This window comes from Rhopalosiphum maidis, chromosome 4 (assembly GCF_003676215.2).
Source record: "Rhopalosiphum maidis isolate BTI-1 chromosome 4, ASM367621v3, whole genome shotgun sequence".
In the NCBI taxonomy this organism is placed as follows: domain Eukaryota; kingdom Metazoa; phylum Arthropoda; class Insecta; order Hemiptera; family Aphididae; genus Rhopalosiphum; species Rhopalosiphum maidis.
Window position 1 is genome coordinate 24,695,078 of NC_040880.1, and position 24,826 is coordinate 24,719,903.

Consider the following 24,826-nt stretch of genomic DNA (forward strand, 5'->3'; position numbering starts at 1 on the left):
AATCTAGCGCTCCCATAAATTTAATCCAAGTCGCGCCTATGTAAGATTCGCAATTTTAATTTTTGCACAACAGAACAAGACATAATGTGAGTTTTTTAAAGATACTTTAATTTACTTTGTAACACTCCGCCGGAGAACTTGTCAACATGACCTACGAAAAATAAAATTACATTTCTTCTCACATTCGTATACAATAGTATTATAAATATTCAATATATTCTTAGAGTTTAATTAAAATACCGTCATTGAAGTTAAAAGATCGTGCAATCGTGTTTAATTATAGCTTACCAGTCGTCCCGTGATCATTCCCCATTATGCTTAGCGCATTATATTAAAATATGTCTATGACCCCGCAGCCCCGATGAATGCACAACTAAAGACCAATGTTTTTTTTTTCAAATCTATACTCTGGGCCTGCATTCAGACAGACTATTTTGAGGGTCTTCCGATTCTTCAAATCTATGCCCGATAATAATAAGTGATCCCGCAAAGAAAAAAATTACTGTTTTTCATTTCTATACACGCATCTTTGATTCTTCTAACTTCCTTTTCGCTATATTATATCTTCCATTCATAATATATATTATTATTATCATTACAATATATTATTAATAACATCTAAAGACCATTATTAGTCCTTTATGTTTTATACTATTTTTTTCACCGTTTTGCACAAACTCCTTTCCAAATACAATGTTTCTTCATTCATTTGTAAACATCGCATTACACTTTACTCAATTCTCGAGTTTCATACTTATAATAATATAACAGTATTATATAATTATTATTTCGAACAAACTAAACCTCGCAAATATATAATTTTTGGTTGCATTATGTTACACGAGTACAACGTAATTCGAAAATACACGCGGCGTTTTAAATACAGTATCATAGTCAAAGTAAAACCTGAACCTATATGCCACTCAATTTTGTATAATATTATATATTATAATATATAATTTATAGTATAATGCGCCATACTGCCCATACTATCCTATCGAAATATACTCTTTGACGCCAACATACATATTATTACTTATAAGGTCTATGGGTTATTGTAATCATCGTGAACGTGAACGAAAGCTAAAAGTATTTATTTTCACAATATACTTATAAAGACACATATTTACATATATATACTTTAAGCCAGTAATTTTTTTTTTTTAATTTTTTTTAGGATAATAACTGAATTTAGTTATGCCAAATATTATATGAATAACTAAAACATATATAATTACATCATAGTATATTATTTAAACAAAAGAACACTTTCCCTTTTTTTTTTTTTATCGGGATTTAAAATAATAATTAAGTATACAATATACATATGATAAGACTATTAACACGTGTTTTATTAAATTTTTATTACAGTAAACAGTTCAAATAGTAAAAAATGCTAAATAACTTTAATTATTATTGAAAGATCAAATTACTTTTTAATTTTTAAAAAAAGTAGAAAATCGTGATAAATATTTTTTAAGAGTAACGGTCTTCGAATGATTTAATCCATCGAGTTAAAGGTGCTATTTAGTGACTATACTGTTCACATATAAAAATATTACATTCAATAAATCATTGAATATTTTTGTAACTAAAAATTAATAATACTATTGTATTTATTTCTTATAGCTAGCATAGGTACAGTTTGAAATACGTGTTATTATGACAAGTTCAAAAACTGACAGGATATAATGTGTCATTTACACTAACACGTATAGGTATTCGAGGACACCATATTATCCTATAAGTATATTCTATGTAATACCTTATAGTATGTACTTTTTGATATTCAATGGTTCAAATTGTAATATTTGCTTTAATCTATAATATGAAATCGATAAGAAAACAATACCTATATCAAATTAATCATCTATTATAATCATTACAATAACACTATTAATCAGTGTCGAAAAGCTAGACTCGTGATGACTCTAATAAACATTAGCATAAAGTCAACCATTACCCATAATAACATGTTACATAATATTAAGTATATTCATTGTTTCATTTATTTGGTAATTATTACAATAGTTTAATTTGTAAATAAATTAGTCTTATAAATATATTTAACTTGATAAAGTTCTAATTACCTACTGTTTTTTTTTGTAATTAACATATAATGATACTAATTAAACAAATAATATTCATGTTTAATTCTTTAAAAGAATTTTTTAAACTAATCATTATGTTTCGACAACAAAAATTAAATAATGAATTATTAAACATGAATACATATAATAATCTTATGTTCAATAATAGGATGGTGATAATATTTAAAACAACAGAATTAAAATAAATTTTTTTTCTTCAATAGTTTTAATAATAATTGTGAAAATTTTTAAGAAATTAAAAATGTGAAGTTGTTACCTGTTAAATAATAATTTCATGTGAGTTCAAGTACGCAGTTTCTTAGACAACTCCGATAATAATAATAATCATAATATTATTATTATATTATGTTCTGTAGATTATTAAATATCTGTTTAATATCAATGGTCTTGTAAAAAATACATAATACATATGTACAAAATTAAATTGTGCAAATAATTATGATGCGAAACTTAACATACAGCTTTTATAATTAAAATTAATTTATTATTCTACTAAAAAAAATATGAAATACGTAATTTAAAGGATTTTTACAAATAATTTTCAATCGATATTTAACTTGCAATAATTATAGTAAAATAATTATGAATTAACTGTATAAAATAAAAATATACGGTAAATTAAATTTTTTATTAATAAGTCTTTAATAAATCGAAAAATATTGAGTATTTTTACCCAACATGTAATATTCTTTCAGATAAATAATAGTAGTATAAAAATTAAATATTTTCTTTTGGATTTCTTAGAATTTTAATACAGATCAGAGATCAGTGCATTAGTTTTATGTACGTTTTTCAATTTCAAGGATTTTAAAAACTAAGAATAAATTGCAAAATTTAATCACACTCACGCTAATAATAAATAATATCAATTTATTTATTTATTCTGCGTAAAAATAAACCTTCTCAAATTTAAGGATTCTGTAAGCGTATAATATAATAATATATAATATAGTATGAATTATGTACATATTATAAACCTGTAAATATATGTATGTATGTATGCATGGTACAAGTGTAAACAAAAACAAAAATATTATTTTGGTTATATAATATTATTAATTTATTGCTGTTAATTTAGATTATAAGATATATTGTGTTTAAAATAAGATATTACATATTAAACGAATATTGGGATTGAAATATACCAAATAAACACGATGCAACAGCAGACGTGCTTACTGTTCTGCCAAGGGCTATATAGTTTGTCCCCTCCTCCAGTGTAGTCGCTGGTGTTTTTCAATTTTTGCTTGATCGAGTTGAAGGTCGACAGTTAACGGCCTTGAGTTATACGTTCTTTTGATGCACACAAACACATTGTCACAATCTTCTTCTATGATGTTATTTTTTTCATTATTTTTTCCAGTTCAAACGTTCAGGAACCTCTGCGCGAGCAATATATCATATTAAATATAAATATAAGCAATAAGTGTTGGTTTTGAACATCGCACTAATTTTTTTTTTTCATGACTTAAACTATATTGATCATTATTTTTTTTTTTTTATATAATCACAGGTAACGTAAAGTAACAATATCAAAGATCAAACGCGCCCTTAGCAAAATGTTGATGTTTCTGACTACCGCCATATCTGTAAGTACCCATCTCTAATTATTATTTAAGATACATAAAATATCTTAGTAAAACTAATACAAAAATTGAAAATAATATTTTTAATTATTCTAATTATCTAATACAGTCAACTAAAATGGTTTTAATTTGCTAAATTATCATTACATTGTGTCGAATTTAATATATTTTGATATTTCAAGAATCTTTCAAAAATAACGTACTTGTTATAATTAAATACGTTTCGTATTATAATCGCATAAGTTTTTAATTATAAAATTATTTTTAAACTTATATTATAACTAACGGTCTGAATAAATTACTATTTATTATAATAAAAGTAATTTGAAATAAATTATGTGGTAATTACTAATTTTATCAAATTCTCTTAGTATTTTATCACTCGGGTTACACAAGTAAAAACATCAAACCCTTAGTTATTATATTCACACGATACTTTTGAATATTAGTAGCACTAGTACAGTAAGTTGTATTTCTTTGTATTTTGACGTTTCAATGCTAAATATGATTGCATAACAAATGTATTGAATCAAAAACTCACATGTATAATATTGTAATTGAAGCAGTAAATACTACGTAGAACATAAGTCTTGAGTCTAAAAAAGCGTCATGTTTCATATATTTAGTAAAATGATCTGCAACCAATGTCATGCTCTGTTAGACAAACTATCTGATATAGATTTAAAATTCATACCCACATCCTAAATAATATATTTTATGTGGATTTAGCAATTGTGATTTTTTCCAAACCAAGTCTTGTCAGGATATTAAAACCTCTTGTTTATTTTACTTCAACAGCTTTTTAAATATTTGTATACACATTCGGGATAAGTAAAACGCTGCGAAACGCATGTTTACGGAACGGTAAACATATTGTTGAAGAGTATATAATATCAATACATACAAATCTGACCTTACTCGGATACTTATCGATTATGTCGAAATACAATTTCTTATTCATAATTACTAAATTTCGAAACGAAACAGCAATTACCTATACTAATATTAAAACTTTAATTCAGTGGTATCCTTTGGGGCATTTCCTATTGGATATGATGATGATAATATACATTTTAAAATGTAAGTAAATCTTTCATATATAGGCAGTTAAACCTAATCATTACTCCAGCAATTTCGCACAAAACATGTCGGTTTATATTAAAATAAAATACAATTGCATTTTAAACTAAAACTTCCATAAATATCCAGTTAAAGCTTATCATTACTCCGCAGTCGTTTTGCACAGAACATATTATCAGCTTAACTGCCATACTGCAGAATTCCCTTCACTAATGCACTACACAAATATTACCTATATTTTAATATTTTTATAAATACATAGACGGGAAAACACTAACAATTTTAATTATTATTCATAAAAAGTTCATAATACTTTAACTCCAATAAACAAATAAGTATTAATAAAATAAAAAAAATAAGAAATGCTATCTTTAGAGTTTGCCTAATATTGCATGTTCAATATGGCTTTAGTATAAGTCCACAAAATTAGAAATCTAAAGTAAATATTTGTATTCACCTTACGCAATTTATATATTTTTTTGTTTATTTTATCATTTCATTTTTCATTTTTTCTTAATGTACCATTGAGTTCAATTATATGTCATTTGTCCATAAAATATAATACTGTAGATTAAACGATTTTTAATTTACTTTAACATTAATGATTGAATTAAAAATAAATAAGTAACTACTACAAATATCAAGGGTGATTATTTAGTTAAGTATAAAGTTAAGTAATTATATAAATTGGCTAATTAATACAACGAAACCACAGCTCGATAAAACATCGATTGATTCAGCCTTACTATTATAATTTATTTTATTAATTAGTTCCATGATACGTATACTTACTGTAATAATTATTTAGCACGTGTTAATAGTTGTATTTTGTATAGATGAACACTTTCATTTATTAATTATTAGTTATTACACAATACACATCTCTCATCTCTACATCTCATCATCGCTTTTCCATTAAATCTCAATCTTTTAGTTCTTACACGTGTATCACAATTCTACGTTACAATGTATGAAACATTAAATGACCTTTCAGAAGTCTAACTGTTAAATTTAAAGACTATTCACGGTGCAGTAAACATAAAATCATAAAATAACCATCGAGGTCTACAAATCACCGTGGTAAATTTTGTATAATTGAACCGTGTGAGATTATTTCTTGCTGTCTTGTAAAATTATATTATTTGTTGACACGTGAATAATGAATACAATTTTTGAATTATCTAAAAATAAACAAATACTTAATATATTTCAATAGAAAAGTCTCAAAAATTTAAATGATATATTATTGAATGCGAAAAACAATTCTGAGCGGAAACAGTCTATATCAGCCTATATCACTTGGTGACATGTTTTTTTTTTTATATAATTATTAGTCATTTATTTTACTTTTAAAATTATAGTAGGTTGATATAATTTTTTGATATCTATACACAATAATAGTCTTTATAATTCTTTTAGATTTATTTATTTAGTTTTAATGTGAACTACTTATAACTTTATAAGCAATTCATTATAATAATGAATCTTGTGTGAAATTTTTAAAACTTTAATACAAAACTAATAATAGTTTGTAATATTTTGTGATTTTAAGGATTTTGTTAAAATTTTAAATTGAAATTTGTATAAAAAAAAATGAAGCATATTATTATGTATTTTATACAGATGAAAGAATAACTTTTGTTAGATCTTGTACTAAATTTCCAAGATTGTTTTCTCATAGGTACTTACAAATAACTCAAAAATAATCGAAATATTTTGAAAATGTTTTTGTATATAAAAAACGATAATATAAACATTTAACAAAGATTTAAATTATCTGCAGTTATTCGTTTTCGAGTTAAATAAAAAAAATATAATCGATTTTGCAAAAATTTGATTTGCGTAAAAATCATTGTTTTTCTTAATTTTTTTTTTTATTTTTCCCGATCAAAAAAAATTTTAAAATAAGTACTGGGAATTTTTAAATTTAACCTATCGAAAGTATAAACCGGTCACCAGATCCAATTTTGTATCTAAAACCACGTCAGTTTTTAAAATCAAAGCATTTTATCGACAATTTATCTTGTACTCATCCACAAAAAACACATCATGTTTATCATTGATTTTATATCAATACGTTTATCGCTCCTCTCAGAATCTAAAAATAATATATATATATATATATTGGCTATCCGGAAATAAGTATTACATAATTAAGATACAATAATACAATTGTGCTAAAAATAAAAATAATACTATAAATTTTTGTTTAAAACAATAATTATTATTATTCTTACGAGCAAACACAATAGATTTTTTAACAGTCATTTTCTTGAAAAGTATTTATTTAGGTTCTTGAAATATTAAAAATTATTATGAAAAATTAAATTTGAGCATACATTTTTAATTTCATATACCAATACAAAATATCTTTCTAAGATCTCTAATACATATAAATTAAATTTCTAATAATTTTTAGTTTTTGATGTTAATTTTTAAAAAAATCACATTTGTGAATTATAACACAAAAATACTAAATTTGAAAAATTAGCTTACCTAGTATTAATTTTCTATTATTTACAAAATTTGATAAATATTTTGATTGAATGATATTTTTTCTATAGTTGTTTTCTTCTCCGAATCAGAAAAATAATTAAAGTAAATGTGCCGACCTTTAATATTCTGAAGGTACTCTTACGTACGGATTTTTTTTTATGAGGTTAATAAGGATTACCTTAGATTTATGTAACTATAAAATCATGAGGATTTTCTTGCAGTCACGAGAATTTTGATAGACAATACAATAGAATAGTATAATATCACATAATTTATGTATAATAACAATAATTTACGCTAAACTATAGACATAATATTATGTTCATGGACTCTAGAAGACGTTAAAAATCAGCATTAACTCTTCGGGAAGATTAAATTCATAGTTTTATCCGTTAACCATAAAAAAAACAACGTGATGTACAAAATCACAAATAGATACACGATTTCAGTTGTGCATACAATGCACACCTGTGTAGGTACATTATACTCACGATATTGGTTAGTACGAGTATATATAAGTATATTTATATAATATAATGAACTACGGAAGTTGTTACTGGAAGATATTAATACGTTCCGGTATGTGATGTACACGACCTCGTCATCGTTGTTGTGACCTCTCCGGTGGAAACGAATTTATGATAGGTACTTGAGGGAAAAAATATTACACACAAAATGTGGTGTCGATGATATGAATAAAGCAAGAGGATATTATAATACACATGTTATTATTTTTACAATATTAATAATAGTATTATTATCGTTATTAATGATATTTATGTTCATATAGTGATAGACGCACTATCACTATCATACCGGCCTTGCTTCTGCGATATTTAATAGTCATAATTTCTTTATAAAGTTCTCGTTCTGCTTCAATTCTATTTGGCATAAAACATCAAATTATTATTATGGATACCTACTCAATATCGGAAGGGAATGCGTATACGTGAATGTAAGATTAAGGATAAAGACATGATATCATTATATTCTAAACATTTTATATTATTTATCATAGAGAACAATATAATGAATAATGATATTGTTACTTGTTAAATAATTAATAATTTATTATGTAACAATCATTCCACATAATTTAAATTCAAAATCAAGTAGGTGCATACAACAACGATTATTATTTTTGGGTAAATTAATAGCTACGTGTTTCCATACAATTTTATAATTGAATATCTCTTCATCACATGAAAATTATTTTATTTTATTCACCTACACTATTCAAGCTTAGAATAATAAGGTATAACAATTTAAACATAATACATTTTTTTCTAAAATGTATAGCTCCATAACTTTTTTTTTGTTGCATAAATATTATGTATAATATAATATTATATATTGCATGTTATTGTAACATGCTGATAGAAATTCTATAACTAAGTTAAAATATGATAAAAGCTTTTTTTTTATTATTTTTACAATATAAAAAATTACAATCTGTATAAAATATACAACGCGTACAATAATTACATTTCATGAGAGAAGCAATCGCTCAGTGGCGACACCTCAAATACTAAAAGTTAAAAAAAAACATGTACCAGGTTCACTGTACCTCTTACTTAAACAATCATTGAAGCAAGTATTGATAGATTAATATTGTGATAAATTATGAAAATAGAATATAGCCAGATTTAAATTATACATACTGTACTGTCAGTACTTAAAATTATACATTATACTCACTCAATTGAAAGTAATAATACAATTTAATGTAAAAATTAAAATCAAAATAATATATTAAATATTATTAATATAATATAATCATTAGTGGAATAATTGTCTATTCCACAACGACTGTTATCAAAATAATAATAATTATTATTATTATCATAGAATAAAACATTAGTTTAAAGAAAATCTGAATTATAAAATAAAAACGTTGTATATATTTTATATTTAATAATGCAGAATAAAATGTAATGTCTATTAATAGGATAGTAGATAGTTAATACTATTGATAAACCTAATAAAACTAAAAATGTATTTAATATTTTGCAAAAAAAAACAATACAGAAATAATCCTTTTTTATTTTACATTTAACATATCATTGGCTTATTAAGCTCATATTGTATTTTATACTTTAATTCAAGTATTATTTGACCTATTTTTCAAATTCGTAAAATATTTTTTATAAAACAATATTATGATTACATTAAAGGAGATCTCAGATATGTTACGTAGTAGCAGTCCTTCATAGGCACGTAATAAATTGATAAATAATGATAGAACTTGTTATTGGGGTTTTAGCAGTTCAACTAATCGTCAATGTCAGTTATAATTATATTCAGTGTAATCGGCTGATAGAAAAGAGATTCTAAAACTGTAACAAGAAACATTTTATATTCAAGAATGAAGGTAAAAACCAAAATATTGAAAACTGCGTACAATGTACATAGTACATGCAGTGTAAGCACTTGAAGACTTATAATAACAGTTCATGATACGTGATAAAATAACACTGTAAAATGTGTAAGTACTCGAAATAGTGTTGATCACTCACATATTGAAATTTAAAAATGAGATAGAATTCAAAAAGACAAAAAATTGTGACACATCTTGAAACACGTTTGGTAGGTTAAAAATAAACGAATAGCTGATATTTAATATATGGTCAACAAGTCGAAACTGTATACATTAATAATAATCCAAGTGCATATCGGCAATTTATCTAAGCGTATAGCTTGGCACACGATTTAAAACTTAAAGTATAAACTTATTTTCTATATTTTTTACCGACAATAATAATACGATGGAATGCCTGTAATTCAAATCTCCAAATCTATTGTTGCTAGTCGTAAAGTAATTTCGCGCGATTAGTTATAGTGAAAATTGTGTAACCGAACAGTTTGTAGTTAATACTATTAGACTGATGTTACACGCTGACTCGAATAATTTACTATAACATGTTCAATGTTGATACATAAACGTCGTTCCATTCAAGTTTACCGTTGTCATTATGTCAGTATAGGAAAAATGTACCATTCATATTATATTTCTAGAGGCATATTGACATCAATAAATTGTAAACAGTTGTACGTATTTAGTGATTACATTTAATTGTATAGTTATTTGTAACCACACGATACCAATGTGTTTACTATAGGTACAGATATATTATATACACATATTGTATATTTGTATACTATACAATTACGTGTACTACTTATAACATTTAATAACTGTTAACTAATTATTTTTCTTTTTGACATTCCGTCGTATTAACACGTCGTATACTACCTACCTGTGTAAAGTGTCAAGTCTTAATAACATTCACATCAGTTATTTATTACGACAATTTTTTATTTTATATACACGTGAACATATTATATATAAAAATGTATTTTTCTTTTTTGCGTTGAATATTGGTTTCGTGTAAATCTAAAACAATCATATTGTTTAAATTATCATAAGTAATAGTGATAACTGTTGTGTGGTACCTATCTAAAAATCCAATTACCATGTACACATTACACTGGTGTAGTAGTGTAGCTGATTAGTCTCCTTTTTATAGTGACTTCTTAGTTTTTTCGAGAGGATATTACAAACATTTTAATTTTTTTTATTTGTTTGTAGTTTGTACGTTTCAAAATACTCATAATTCGTTTTGAAATTTAAATATAAAAAAAAATGTATAAAAGATTCACTAAATGATATTCTTCATTTAAAATGTTGTAATAAGTCAATTCACTCTAATATTAAATATAACAAAGTTAAATGGACTATGGAACGTTAAATTTGCCATGTTATACGTTTATAAGACAAATACAACGAACGTTAGTGAAGCGTCCCCTTAAGGAGTTCAGAATTTCACAACACATTGTGTATTTTAAATATGCAAATTATAACTAAATAATTTGATAAAAAATGTAAATGTATTATTTTGAAATTAAATTACTCGTCTATATTCAAATATTTATTTTATATTAGTATACAATTAATAATAGTAGGTACTTTGTACCTATAGTATCTGGGTTGTTTTCTAAGTAACAACTGACAGACAAAATGTATGTATGGCGCCTACATATACGTACACTAACAAATCAGACAGAATAGAATTTAATAGGTTTTGGTATGTATTATAGAAAATAAATTAGATATTTCTAGGTATGTATTGTTCCAGACAAAAACGATATTCACGAATACTTGATGAAGAATACTTTATTTTCGACTATTTTAGTACTATTTTGGTTAGGTACACGAAAATTATTATATCCCGAAATTCGGAGAAAATATCAACTGTTACCTTCGATACATAATAATTATTGTTGAAATCACGCAAATTTATTCAGGCACGCATGCAATCACAAACGAGACGTCTTTATTTACAATGACCTACCATAATTATTAATTAATATTGTGATATTATTATTAATTATGACATGAAATAGACATATTATATCGATAAACACATAGTTATACCAAATTAAATAATGTATATATCAAGGCATTTATAATTACTTCAAGTTTTAATACCTAATTACCGTTTGAAATTTCAACAACTCAATAGTTAATTGCATACACTAAAATATATGATAGACACTATTAAAGTGTTTAGCTTACCGGTAACCACTGTAGGTATAAAAATGCTCCACTAATTTTTCACATTTTGTATCAATAATCATACCAGAAATGTTAAGTTATGCAATTAAAATCTGATCCCTTATTTTCATCATAACTTACAACCCCACTTTAGATTGTTGTTTAATTATTAAATATTTTACTACAATAAACTGGAGAAACGATAAACGAATTTTTGATGTTCGATAATAACGTATTAAAAAAAAAATCAGTTATTATCAGACTATTTTAAAAAAAAATTATTGAAATTTAAACTACCCATATCCACGACAAAACATTGAATAGCGTATTTTAATAGTTATACCATCAACCATGCCAAACCATTGCTACATATAAAAAATGCATAGACATTTATGAATAGGTAGTACATTTTTATTTGACGCACTATTTAAATGTTTATATATTTACAGCGTTTAAACTATCCATACCTTACCTAGACATAATAATAATATAATGCTGTAATGTAATGTAATATCACGATGTAGAGAAGATCTTCTCTCCATCGTGTGTCATATAATGTAATATAATGTAAAATCTATTGAACAATTAACAATAAATTAACCTTGCCAATTAATGCAGAAATCATTTTTGTACACTAAGTGTGTTCATGCTTGTGAGTGTGTGTGTGTGTGTGTGTGTGTGTGTGTGCGTACGCACGCGCGCGTGTTTTATTTAATGTATAAATTATACCATCGATAAAATAATATATTATGTTGACTACAGTTTAACGTTATTGGTGATGAATACAAATATTATCTAGATTGCCAAACGACCGTGATTACCAGTAAGTAGGTGCGACCGTTAACACCACACGAGAATAATATTTTACAATATCATAAACAGACAATTTAACGCATTTTAGTATTTTTACCAAGTACATCCAAAATATGAAATTAAAAAAAAAATCGATTCGTGAAAAGCATAAACATCTTAAATACGTCATTCTTATACAATCACAAAATTTTAATAATAATTTTAACTTGCATTTTTGTAAAAAGAAAAATTTTATATTTTGGAAATGAGAGTTACTTTAAGTCCTATAGCCCCTAGTTATAACCATACAAATTTACAATAGTATTAATTAAGACGTATTAGGTACAACAACTCGAATGTATTATACTATTATCTATTGTCTAGTTACTAAACAAAAAACTTCTTATACCTAAATAAATCTTCATAGACAGCACAGACAGTACATATTATTATTCAATATAATATTGACAACTGTTCCAAAAATATTGGTTCCATATACCTATACTATTTTACTTTTTTAATTTGATATCAAATGATAATTAATATCGTTGTCGAAAATAAATCACAAGAAGATTATTATATTATGTACAGCCGTATAAGTATACATATATTGCATAAAAAACAAAATATTTTAATGTCTATTTTAGTCTCCATTATAATAAGATTATGCACAATCTATATAAAAAAAATACATGAAGTTAAATTTAAACACTTATATAGTTATAGATCAATCTTATATAAGAAACATTTTTTATTTGTTTCGTTAAAAATTGTTAATTTAGAACAATAATTAAAAACACGAAGAAATTGAAATGAAAAATTTTGTTTTTAAATTCTCATTTTATATATTTTCTTAATTTGACACACCAATCACTAGCACTATAAAGAACTTATTATAAAAAAATAGTTTACATTAAAACTTAATTTTAAACTTACGTTTTCAACCACAAATATTTATCAAAACTATACTATCATTATAAACCGTAATATACCTACCTAATATATTAAATACCTATATATATCAACTTTCAAACATATTTTGTTAAACTCAATTGAAACTACTTATTACATTCTTAATTAGTTTACAAAATAAGTTGTTTGTATAGTTAGTACAAAAAACTATATTCAATGTTTTTATTGACCTTGCTTATTTGCGTGCTATTTTCAACTTTGGGCATAAATAAATAATTAAATGCGTCGTGGATAAACCAAACGTATTATTAATTTACACTGTACTTTGAAAACATAAATAGTTCAGCGGATAACAATTTTCTTGGAATCGCATATTTTTAACGATAAAAACAATGAATAAATATCAACTCAAAAATCACTCATATTTCATACGAATTCAACAACATAAGTTTACCATATAAATATAATAAATTATAAAAAAAAAAGGTATTTTTAAAATAATTTTAGGCGTCTGTTGCTTGCTTTAACGGCAGCATTATGCGAACAAGAAGATCTCTCGAGGAACGTTGACTATTGTCAAACAGTTACCGTTTAAATCACACTGTTCTCGGAAAAGAGGGTTTTTTTAGCGCTCTCTATAGATACATAATTACAATTTTATTAAGTTTTTGGTGTTAAATTATTTTACTTGTGTTTGTAAATAAGTTGTGTATAAAAATAAATTACACCCCGTGACAACACTTCTTGATTAGAGTTTTTTCCATTTCGTTATAAGTCTAGGACAACATGTACAGGACATATTTTATTTTATTATTTCTATACTATATTTTAAATTATATATTCCGATATTTTATTACACACAGTGCCTGTGCATGATGGATTTGGGAACGGCGATATCAGTGCCAACGGGCAAGACGACGCCCATTGAACCCGCTGTGCCCGAGCCAAAAATAATTCCGGTGCCTGGTTCCTATCTCGCGCCACCGGCTCCCGTACACGAGTATTCGGAAGAAAGACCCGAACCACCGCCGTTGGATCCGTCTTATGTGCCAATCCCATACAACTTCATCGAGTACTTGGCACCTCAAAGTCTTCTACTGGTAATGATAATTAATAACTATTTTATTTTTACAGCGATACATGGTAACGCAATAATTAATTTAGAGCAGTTTGAAAACGTTTTGACATATAATTGATTACGATTGATTATAACGATCTCATAGCGAATCTTGTTTATGAATTTTCAATCAATATCTATGATAATATTGCACAATAACAATGTTAACCAACTTATCTATATATTAAAATAGATATTACACGCTACACACCTATTTTAGATGCAAATTTATTTATCACACTCTTACGATTAAATTTTTCCCATTAGTAAGTACCATCAAGCCTAATAAGCCGGATAAAAAAAAAATCAAATTTTAGGGTACGATTTAAAACTGAAAAAATTAACTTAAAGACGCCTTAAATCGTATATTATCATTTATTTTTTCTACAATATTACCTAGTTTTAGATATAATTAGTAATTACTAATACATATAATTTTCTTTCACCTACACCCTTACAATATTTTTTTTTTACTTTTTCCATCTCTTTTATCACATTTACTTATTATTATTTATTACGATATTAAATATATGTTGTAAATATACAAAAATGGACTAGCTTTATATTACAAATAATAAAAAAATTATGTATCTGTTTACAATAGTTTTAATGAATTGGTTACCAAAAATTATACAGAAATAATAATTTTAAATTCGCCGCATAAGGCTAATGAAATGAAACTCATTGAACACTGACAATTTATTTTCAATAAAAACAAATAGCCATAACTTTCATTTAAGTAAAAAATAAATAGTTATAAGAAAGTGTCCACTTTAGGAAAAATAATTTTACAAGTGACTTTTATTATTTTACTATATTTTTAAATGTGTCCATTTTTTTAGAGAGTATTTTGGTATTCTAATTTTTCTGTAAATATAAAAATGTCATTGAATATTATGCAACCTATTATTTTTCTTATTATCATTATTATAATTAATTCAAGTATAGCTAAATAGCATTTATTAAATAGTATAGTATTCAACCTTCATGTTATTTACTTACCTATAATAATAATCGCGTATTAGAAGAATTTTACTATGACCCAATAGCCAATTTTATTAATATTTTTATCTTTCAACTAATTTTAAATTCTATACTTATTATTTAAAATCAACTAAAGATATTGATTACAATACAAGTACCTACTTCCTAATAAAAATTCATCTTTTATTACATTATATTTACTTACTTAATGGCTAATATAATATGTACATACTTTTCAGGTACCAATGAAAATTAAGTTTCAAAAACCTTATTCAAAGTATGAAAAATACCCACTCACAGCAACTAAGTATCAGAAGCTTATCAAAAATGAAAATATGAGACGGAAATATTATTCAAATATCCCACAGCCAAATTACATTCCATCGAACTGGTGAGTGTTCTAATTCTCTCATCGTCAAAAATGTTTGCCATGTCATATATATACATATATTATATGTAATTAAAATAAAATGTTATACATTTTTTACCTCTTAAAAATAATTGTTTTTATCTCTACTATAACCAATATTGTTTTGTAATATAATTTATATGTAATATTTTAATATAATAATATAATAATGTGTAATAAATGTCATATTTTTGTATTATAAACATATTGTCAATTATTGAATGTACAATTACGTAATCCTTATCAAAAATCTAATAGTGTGGTCTATTCCATATGTATTCTTCACCACTACTGATCATGATGATCAAAAATACTTTCACTTAATCTGCAAAAATATACCTAATACAGTAATATGTCGTTACCGCTGATAAATCAGAGACAATAAAATCCGATGATAGAACTTTAAGTTATAATCTATCATAATATATTAATATGGCGAAACAATATTTTTGCAATAATTATAATCATTGGTCGCGTGAACACCTCTTTTATATTATAGTTTTAATTTTAAACACTCGTGTTACACACTAAATCTTATACCAATCACCAATCATATATTTATCATGTTCGTCGTAACTTAAGGGTAAACAATAAAGTATTTTTAATGTGACATCTATATGTATACAGTGGCGTATTTAGGAATTTTAGGATAAGAGCAACACATATTTTGCCGCCCCCCCCCCCAGTAAAAAAAAACCAAAATACTTCTACGCCGCGCAATGGTGAAACTGTTAATACCATAGAACACCATGTTATATAAATACTATAGTATTCTTTGGCTCTATGGCACACATTTGTCGTGAAATGATTGACGTCACTACGTCAGTACTCAGTATGTAAAGTACGAAATAAAAATTTGCCGCTCTGGACAACGGGACCCAAAGTCTCTACCTAAATACGCCCCTGTATGTATAATGAAATATTGTACCTATATAGTAACTCGACCGACGAGTACGTTTGTGATTTAAGAGTTTTACAATATGTTACCAGTAATGTTATCAATGGGATAATATTGATGTTAGCCATGGACTTTGACTAATACTATTATAGCAACATAGTTTTGAAATTGACATCGTTCATGCAGGTATTAACTAATTATAAGACAGCAAGCGCGAATGTGGGAAAAAAATTTGGGGGGGGGATTGAAAAAATGTACATAAATATCATAGATACCATTCATTTGTAGGTCAGGTAATTTATTTTTTGTTCCTGATATTTCGGAGGGAGTTTAAACACCCAAAAACTCTCCTGCGTTCACGCCTGTAAAACAGTATTACAGCAGGGAATGATGAAAATCTTTTATTAAGAAGTTTCGGGTTCGTGGACTTGTACTTCCATAGGTTTGCGGCATTGGTAAATAACGATGTATCAATACGTGAAGAGTATATTTTTGTTCAAATTTTAGTGGGTGTAAACATAATGTGTTATATTTGTGTAATAATAAATCATTATTGTGCTTTTTATAATTTAAAACTTATATTAGTTAGTACAGATTAGTGATAACTGAAAATTTGACAAAGAATTTAAGTATAATGTATACCTACATTTAATGTAAAATATTTGTTTACATGTATTTAAGAGTCTGATACTGAAAATTTAACATAAATGTAAATATTTGATTGGTTATGAATTAATTTCCATTAATTATTAAAATTATTGTGTAAGTTTCAAGCTTGATCAGGAGGTAAATAAGGATTTATATTTTGTAATAAGCATAAAACATGAAAAAAAAAGGAAACACCCAACATTTTAAAACTATAAAATTTCGTTCACAAATATTTTCTCATTTCCTGAAATTTTTAAGCAATAAATATAATAACATTAATAAAACAAAAATCTAAAATTAATCAAGGAATATAAAACTGATAATAACAGCTAATAAGACAAACAGGCCAATCAACTGACTCGTCACTGAGCCGCTTGCTATGGTTGACAGTTTGTCATACATGATATCATCGGAAATGAACCGGAAATTAGCTGCCGGAAAAAAATATGAATACACAAAGAATGACGAGCGAATCGAGTTCAGTACAGTGACGAAGGTCAAGAATTCTCCGAAGGTGGCGCACATAAGTTATATTCAAAGTATAGTCTATAGTATAGACGAAAATTCTAAATAACGTTCAAAGTTAAATTAAAATAAATACAAAAAAAAATGTTGTTACTCGTGAACTCTATACTCTATATACAAACATGTTTCATTAACTTGAAAAAATTGCAATGAAAATTTAACAACGAATGATTGGATGATGCGATGAATAAAATATACGTTCGTAATGTTTTTGTTTAACATAGTTTATTTTAGTTTTGATTTTGAGATAATGAAAAAAGTAGTAAGTATGTCATGTTGCAAGATCAAAAAAAAATACTTAAGATAAAAAACAACATCGTGTATTTATGTTATTAAAGACGTCGTCCTCCAAAATGCACGCACTTTTTTTTTATCGCTCAGCAAAATGTCGGATGAAACCTGTACAGTGTACAGTATTCGAGTATCGTCTTATTAGGTAATATTATATACATTATACTTTTAATATCAATTGTGAATGAAAATCATACAAATAATGACAATTTTTTTCAAAAATAAATTAAATTTATTCAGTAAGAATATTATATAACAAAATTGATTTTAAATTATTGTAAACGTATTTTTTAAAAACCAGAGACTCACATGTTTCGTCACAATAAACAACTAATAACTATTGTTAGTGTAGGTAGAGAAAAAAATAATGCTATTCTGTCATAATATCTTTACTGACACAGCCACAAAGGTACCGTGAAATGATTAAATAAACACAATAGAAGACCTCGGAAATATTATAATAATTATGTAACTAGCAGGAAATCAATAATTATGATTGGCTTAAGTATGAATAAAGGTGTCAGATTTATACATATCAAAAAACATAAGACGATCCGTGTAGGAATGTGTTAAGTGTTGAACACTCTTCGGAATTCGTCCAGTCGTCATTAAAAATTAAAATTCTATATAATATATATTCATATTAATAATATCATTCGAAAGAATAAGTTTTATTCTGAGAATATATATAATTATGATTGTTTATAATCGCATTTAAATAAAAACAAAACCACTTGGAGAGCTGCTTTATGTCAATCATAATATACTACGACTAAAGACGTAATCGTATTATAAAATTAATAACATTTAATTTGATCCATTCCTCCACAAAAAAAATATTTATTGTACTATATAGTATGTATTTATATAGGTCACATTATTAAATTTACATTTTATAATTTATTATTCAATTTTAATTTCAAAATACTAATAACGCTACCGCACCTTTACCATTTTGAATTGTAACTACATACTATGTATATCAAAATAAAAAAATTGGCTAATCGAAAATTCAAGTGATTGAGTAAGTTATACCTTTTTAGTCAAACAATAAATTGAGCTGTGCTTAAAATTTCACAAAGAACTCGGCGCATACCCAAAAAACTAATAGGAAAGTCTGAGCACAATATGTAGTACAACGTTGCCATACAGTTTATGAAAATCTCACAGGTCAAACTTTATCAATTTATGAAGATTCTTTTTATTTATATTTTTGGTTTAAAATAAGGGGTAATGAGCATATTAATCAATTAGTTTTAACTAGTTAAAAGTTACAATACCTTTGCTGTAACTTGGAAATTTGTAATTGGTTATTACAAGTGACAGTTACACACTAAAATAGTCAGTAACTTAGTCACATCTAAAGTAACAAGTTACTTAATTATTTTCGTTTATTCTACTAAGAAAATAATGACTCTGCTGTTCGAATGCAATGTTAATGAGAAAAATGTATATTATGCGAATCATAACTAAAATTCAAAAGTATGAACATTGAAATGTATTAAAATGTTGGTTTAAAAATATTATTTAATGTACAATAATTATTATATACATAAATTATACAAAAAACAAAAATAAATTTCAAATGGCTAACTATAACATATTATTATGTTGACACGAAATATAGACATACTAGACATAGTCTCGTGTAAGACTGAATTTCTGGTTATGCCTATTATAGCATTTTTTAGCACTCTTTTTTTATTTAAGACCTCTTGTACAAAGTTAAGTAAATTATTATAAATATTTAGATATTAATAATTTAATTGTTTTTCAATTTATATTTATATACATTATACATAAACCATGCAACCTATAGCAACCCTCCCACTCTCGTGCACATAACAATTCGTATGCATTAGTAAAACAAATCCTCTTTAATTTATATTATAAAAAATATTGAATTGACTAGCGTTAAAAAAGGGTAGTCAATTAAAATACTAATAATAGAGCTCCAGTAACTAATAAGGACCCGTGCTCGATCGTATTTTACCAGATACATTGTAATATATTTTAAAATGGTTTTAATCCACCTCAAAATAAAGTTATTCTTTTTTGATAAGTGTTACGTGGTTTTTTGTTTTATTTAGTTACTCGTGATTGTAGATAAGATATCCTAATTTTTCAATAAAACAGTGACCAAATAATACGATTTTATAAACAACTAACTGAACCAACCATATTATCAATATACAATTATGCAGTTGTAATCTTAAGTGTGTATAATTGATTTATTATATAATTATTCAAGTACAACTTATTAACTATATTTACATTTGAGAAATTATTAAAAGGTAGTTAAAAGTTTAAAACCTGCATACAGCGTTAATGACTTCGTCGTTGAGACTAGATTATAACATCACTATAAATATTTTCAATATAATATTACACAAGTTATATAAACATTAAGCACACATTATTATTAACCTCTTTTAAAGCCTAAAAATTATACCTGTTTCTGAAACACAAATACAATTACACGAAGAGTCTCACCACAATTGTCTCTGCAGTCAATCGGTCAATACATTTTTATCCAATTTATATTTATGAAATATTATTTCGTCAAATTAGTACTATATTGGATAGTAATAATTATAACTTTTCATATTATTTATGGTCTGCTTATTTTTGTTTCAAAGTTGAGTATCTATTTACATTAAATATTGAAATAACGAGATAAGTTTTAGGTAGATGTTGGGTCAAGGAGTTTATACAGGATGATTCAGTGATCACATTATACCCTTATTTTTCATTTAATCAGTCATCGATTTAAATGTTTATAATTTTTAAATATAATTAAATGCCATATCATATACAGTATAGACTTGTTATTTAAAAATGAATAACCGCCCATTTTTACTGTAAATTGTTAAGCATGTGTTTTTAAATTTTTAAATTTATAAATATTTAAATTAGAATTTTAAAGAATAGTACAAGAATAGTGTATATACTAATATTAACAAACGACAATAATACATACAATGTTAAGAAAACGTGTGGGCTATAATAGTTTGAATATTATAGTTATTGAGTATATTTTATTTAACTATATTGATATTTTTGTAATTTATAAAATGTATCTAAATATGATAAATTGGTATACTGGATTAAATATTACATAGTCACATTTTATATTTTATAGAAAACTGTTATTAAAAACTATTATCCTTACCTAATAGGTATACAAAATTTAATAACTCGAAGATCACGGAAATTACTCATTTCCACCAATTAAAAGAAAAATGGTTTGATTTCCGTTTCTACCTATATTCCTGCTATGGTAAAATTATAATACTTTTATATTTTTAGAAGAAAATTTCTATTTACATAAGTGTAGTGTGTATCAGCTGCGTAGGCAGAGGGAGTATAAGGGAGATATGACACCACCTTAAAAATAAGTATCTGTTCAAATTAGGAAACAAGGACTAAAAATAAAAGGTCAATTCGTGCATATAATTATGATATGACACCCCCCCCCCCTTAAAAAAAATCCTGCGTACGCCACTGATGTGTATATTTGATATAATAATAATAATTATTATTTTTTAGTATTTGGGATTTTAAAAATAATATTATTTCTAAGCTAAATATATTAAATTTTAAAATTATTAAGTTTAAATATATTATATGAACGATATACTTTGTATATATATAATCCATTAAACGCTAGACTCTTATTGATGAGTGTCTTACAGTAATTTCAATATTATCAATTTATATAACCATACGATAATTCAATATTAAGTTATATAATTATGATATATTATAATACATTATTTTTTTTAAATCCAAAATACAGCAAATAAATAATAATAATATTATCAAATATACACTTATATAAATGAAAGTACAAAATATTCTCTAAAAATATATAAGTATTATAATTTTATCATACCAAGTATATTAGAGAAAGCAGGAACTAAACCTTTTTTAAATTGGTGGAAACAAGAGTACACACCCGAGATTGTTTGTTTAAATTTCCATTTAGATTCATCCCATTTAAAAAAAAAGCTATCTGCTTAACAATTTACTGTAAAAAAAGGCAGCAGTACTCATTTGAAAAAAAAAGAAGTTTGTATGGCCACAGAACACTCCTTAAATAATCTAAGACATTTAAATATGATCATCAAATAAATTTTAAAATTTTAAAAAGTGTAATTTAAATAAATATATTACTAAAGTAATAAAGAATATATAAGAGGTGAGTAAGCTTGGCGAATTATTCCATAAAGTACGCAGATAGAATGTAGGGAATAAACACGGTGAAACACCTTGTGGTCTGTAAGACCGTATAAAACATACGTATCTATATAATGCGTAAATATTAAATATTTAACTTCTACGTTTTGAATTGTTTTCAATAAAAATAATATAAAGTAAAGCTTTTTTAAAGGGTATACTTTGTTTATTTAAAATAATCAACAAGCAATTAAAAACGAATACCTAACCTAGGTACCTAGACCAATAAAATTATTTCAAGTCGTATTAAATAGAATTTCCAAAAATTTTAAAAAATAACAGATACCTGTGTACTATTTCAAAAAGAACGCGAAACAAATTAAACAGGTAACTTTTATCCAATCATCCTACACATTTCATACATTAAATTTATCGTACGGCGAAAATCTACAAAATTCCCGATCAAAAAATAATCACACGTAATACGAAATATTGAGAGACCGCCTGGTGCCTATAGACCATGAAAACAAAATACGAGTAGTACCCAAACAAATCGACTCCGTGTATAATAATATTATAAATGAGATCCGATCTATAACGTCCTTAAAACTTTTATCACATTTACCTTTCGGCTTTCACACGCTTTACATGGAAACCATCTATAGAATAATTAAAACTATATACCAAATAATCATTATAACCAAACAAACAAAAATCCTTACTGATTCACCGTACTATGTTATTGTCATAAGATATTAGCGCATCAGTGAATCCAAATGTGTATTTTATGTGCAACATATATATATATATATATATATACTATTGGCATACTAGGTATCCAACTTATAAGCACCGAGTGCACAGATTAAAACATAGCATAATTGTATGTACATGGTATTACAATACAGGTAGCTGCTACACGCTGCTTTACACTAAAGAGGTATAAATATCAACTGACGAAACTTTCTATTTCGACTTTCAGAAGAGATATTTCATAGATATTATTATTGTGTTTAATGAATCGCCAATGATAAATACTACTCGGTATTGTTAGAGCGCTGCGCGTTATTGCTAAAATTGTATATCTATGCGCGTCAATACGTGTATTTACAGTGTCTGTGTACATAATATACGTGTGCCTATTATGGTTGCATGCGAATATACGTTTACATATGTGCAATCTCGGAGCTACGTATATTATGTCTGTATTGCGCATAGCTATACGGAGCGCCATCAAATACAAATGTGACCACACACGTGGGTTCAAATGTAAAATTACCTTTATATATAGGTTGATCGATTGTGCAGTTCGTATACATCTATACGGTAGGTCGTAGGTGTACGCGTGTATGCACAATTTTTGACGCAATACGCGTATAATAATAAAAATGCAGTCGAACGTGTGCTGTGTGCGACAACTCGACGATATATTATATCGTTAGCCGAATTTTAATAAGTGTACAATGTGCGCCGAAACAAAATCCCGAGTAGAACCTAACGGTTTTATTTGTCATTTTTTTCTTTTTTATTAAATATTCTAAATATGTATATATATATATTTATATGTGTATAGGTGGTGTACCGATGTAATATTATATCTCATTCAACGCTCGTGTACGTCGCATAATAATACGTGTGATACGTTCGCCGCCGATACAGGTACAACGATTTCGCGTACACATAAAGGTGCATTGTTCCGAATAATTCTTCACAGTCAACTACCTACTCTGCACTAAGGACGTCCAAATATCAAACGCAACGCCATATTGATTTTAGTGTCGGGCCGTGCAAATGTAAATGTATTTATAATATTAAATACTGAAGGTAATAACAAAATAGTACTGTAATATTGCAATACCGTGTATCATTACTGCTATACACTCCGACTTCTGTATATTATGGAATACTTTTGCAGCGAAAAATTATTTTAAATCAAACATACAACACAAATATCATTTGACCATTTATGATCGTTGATAATGTATTATAGTGGTCGTTACCGTGTAATATTAACGAATATATTTTTTTTCGTCGTTCATTGAAATATAAATATAAATATTAAAATATGATCTACGCAGTGCACAGACTACAGATTGCTCCATTGTTTTAAATACAAAAAATATAGACCGTAATTTCAGGTTGAACTAAAACAGCCCTAAAAAAAAAAAAAACAATAAAAATACTATCTCTACAACTGATAAGGATTACATGTGAATAATGTAGATGGCATATATTGTGTACGA

At 25.9% G+C, this 24,826-nt stretch overlaps 1 protein-coding gene across 3 annotated transcripts in view; it reads left to right on the forward strand.

Annotated features, from left to right (window-relative positions):
* Window positions 1–16,154, forward strand: part of LOC113548199 — a 42,064-nt gene extending 25,910 nt beyond the window's left edge. The window contains exons 1-4 of one of the 3 annotated variants that reach the window (XM_026948952.1): window positions 3,505–3,539; window positions 3,625–3,700; window positions 14,396–14,632; window positions 15,873–16,154. In XM_026948952.1, coding sequence (XP_026804753.1) covers window positions 3,671–3,700; window positions 14,396–14,632; window positions 15,873–16,028 — 423 coding nt within the window. In that variant the 5' untranslated portion in view covers window positions 3,505–3,539; window positions 3,625–3,670 and the 3' untranslated portion in view covers window positions 16,029–16,154. Of the gene's footprint in view, window positions 1–3,464; window positions 3,701–14,395; window positions 14,633–15,872 lie in introns of those variants that run through there. The other 2 variants (XM_026948951.1, XM_026948950.1) reach the window with 2 other exon arrangements.
* The last annotated feature ends 8,672 nt before the right edge of the window (window positions 16,155–24,826 follow it).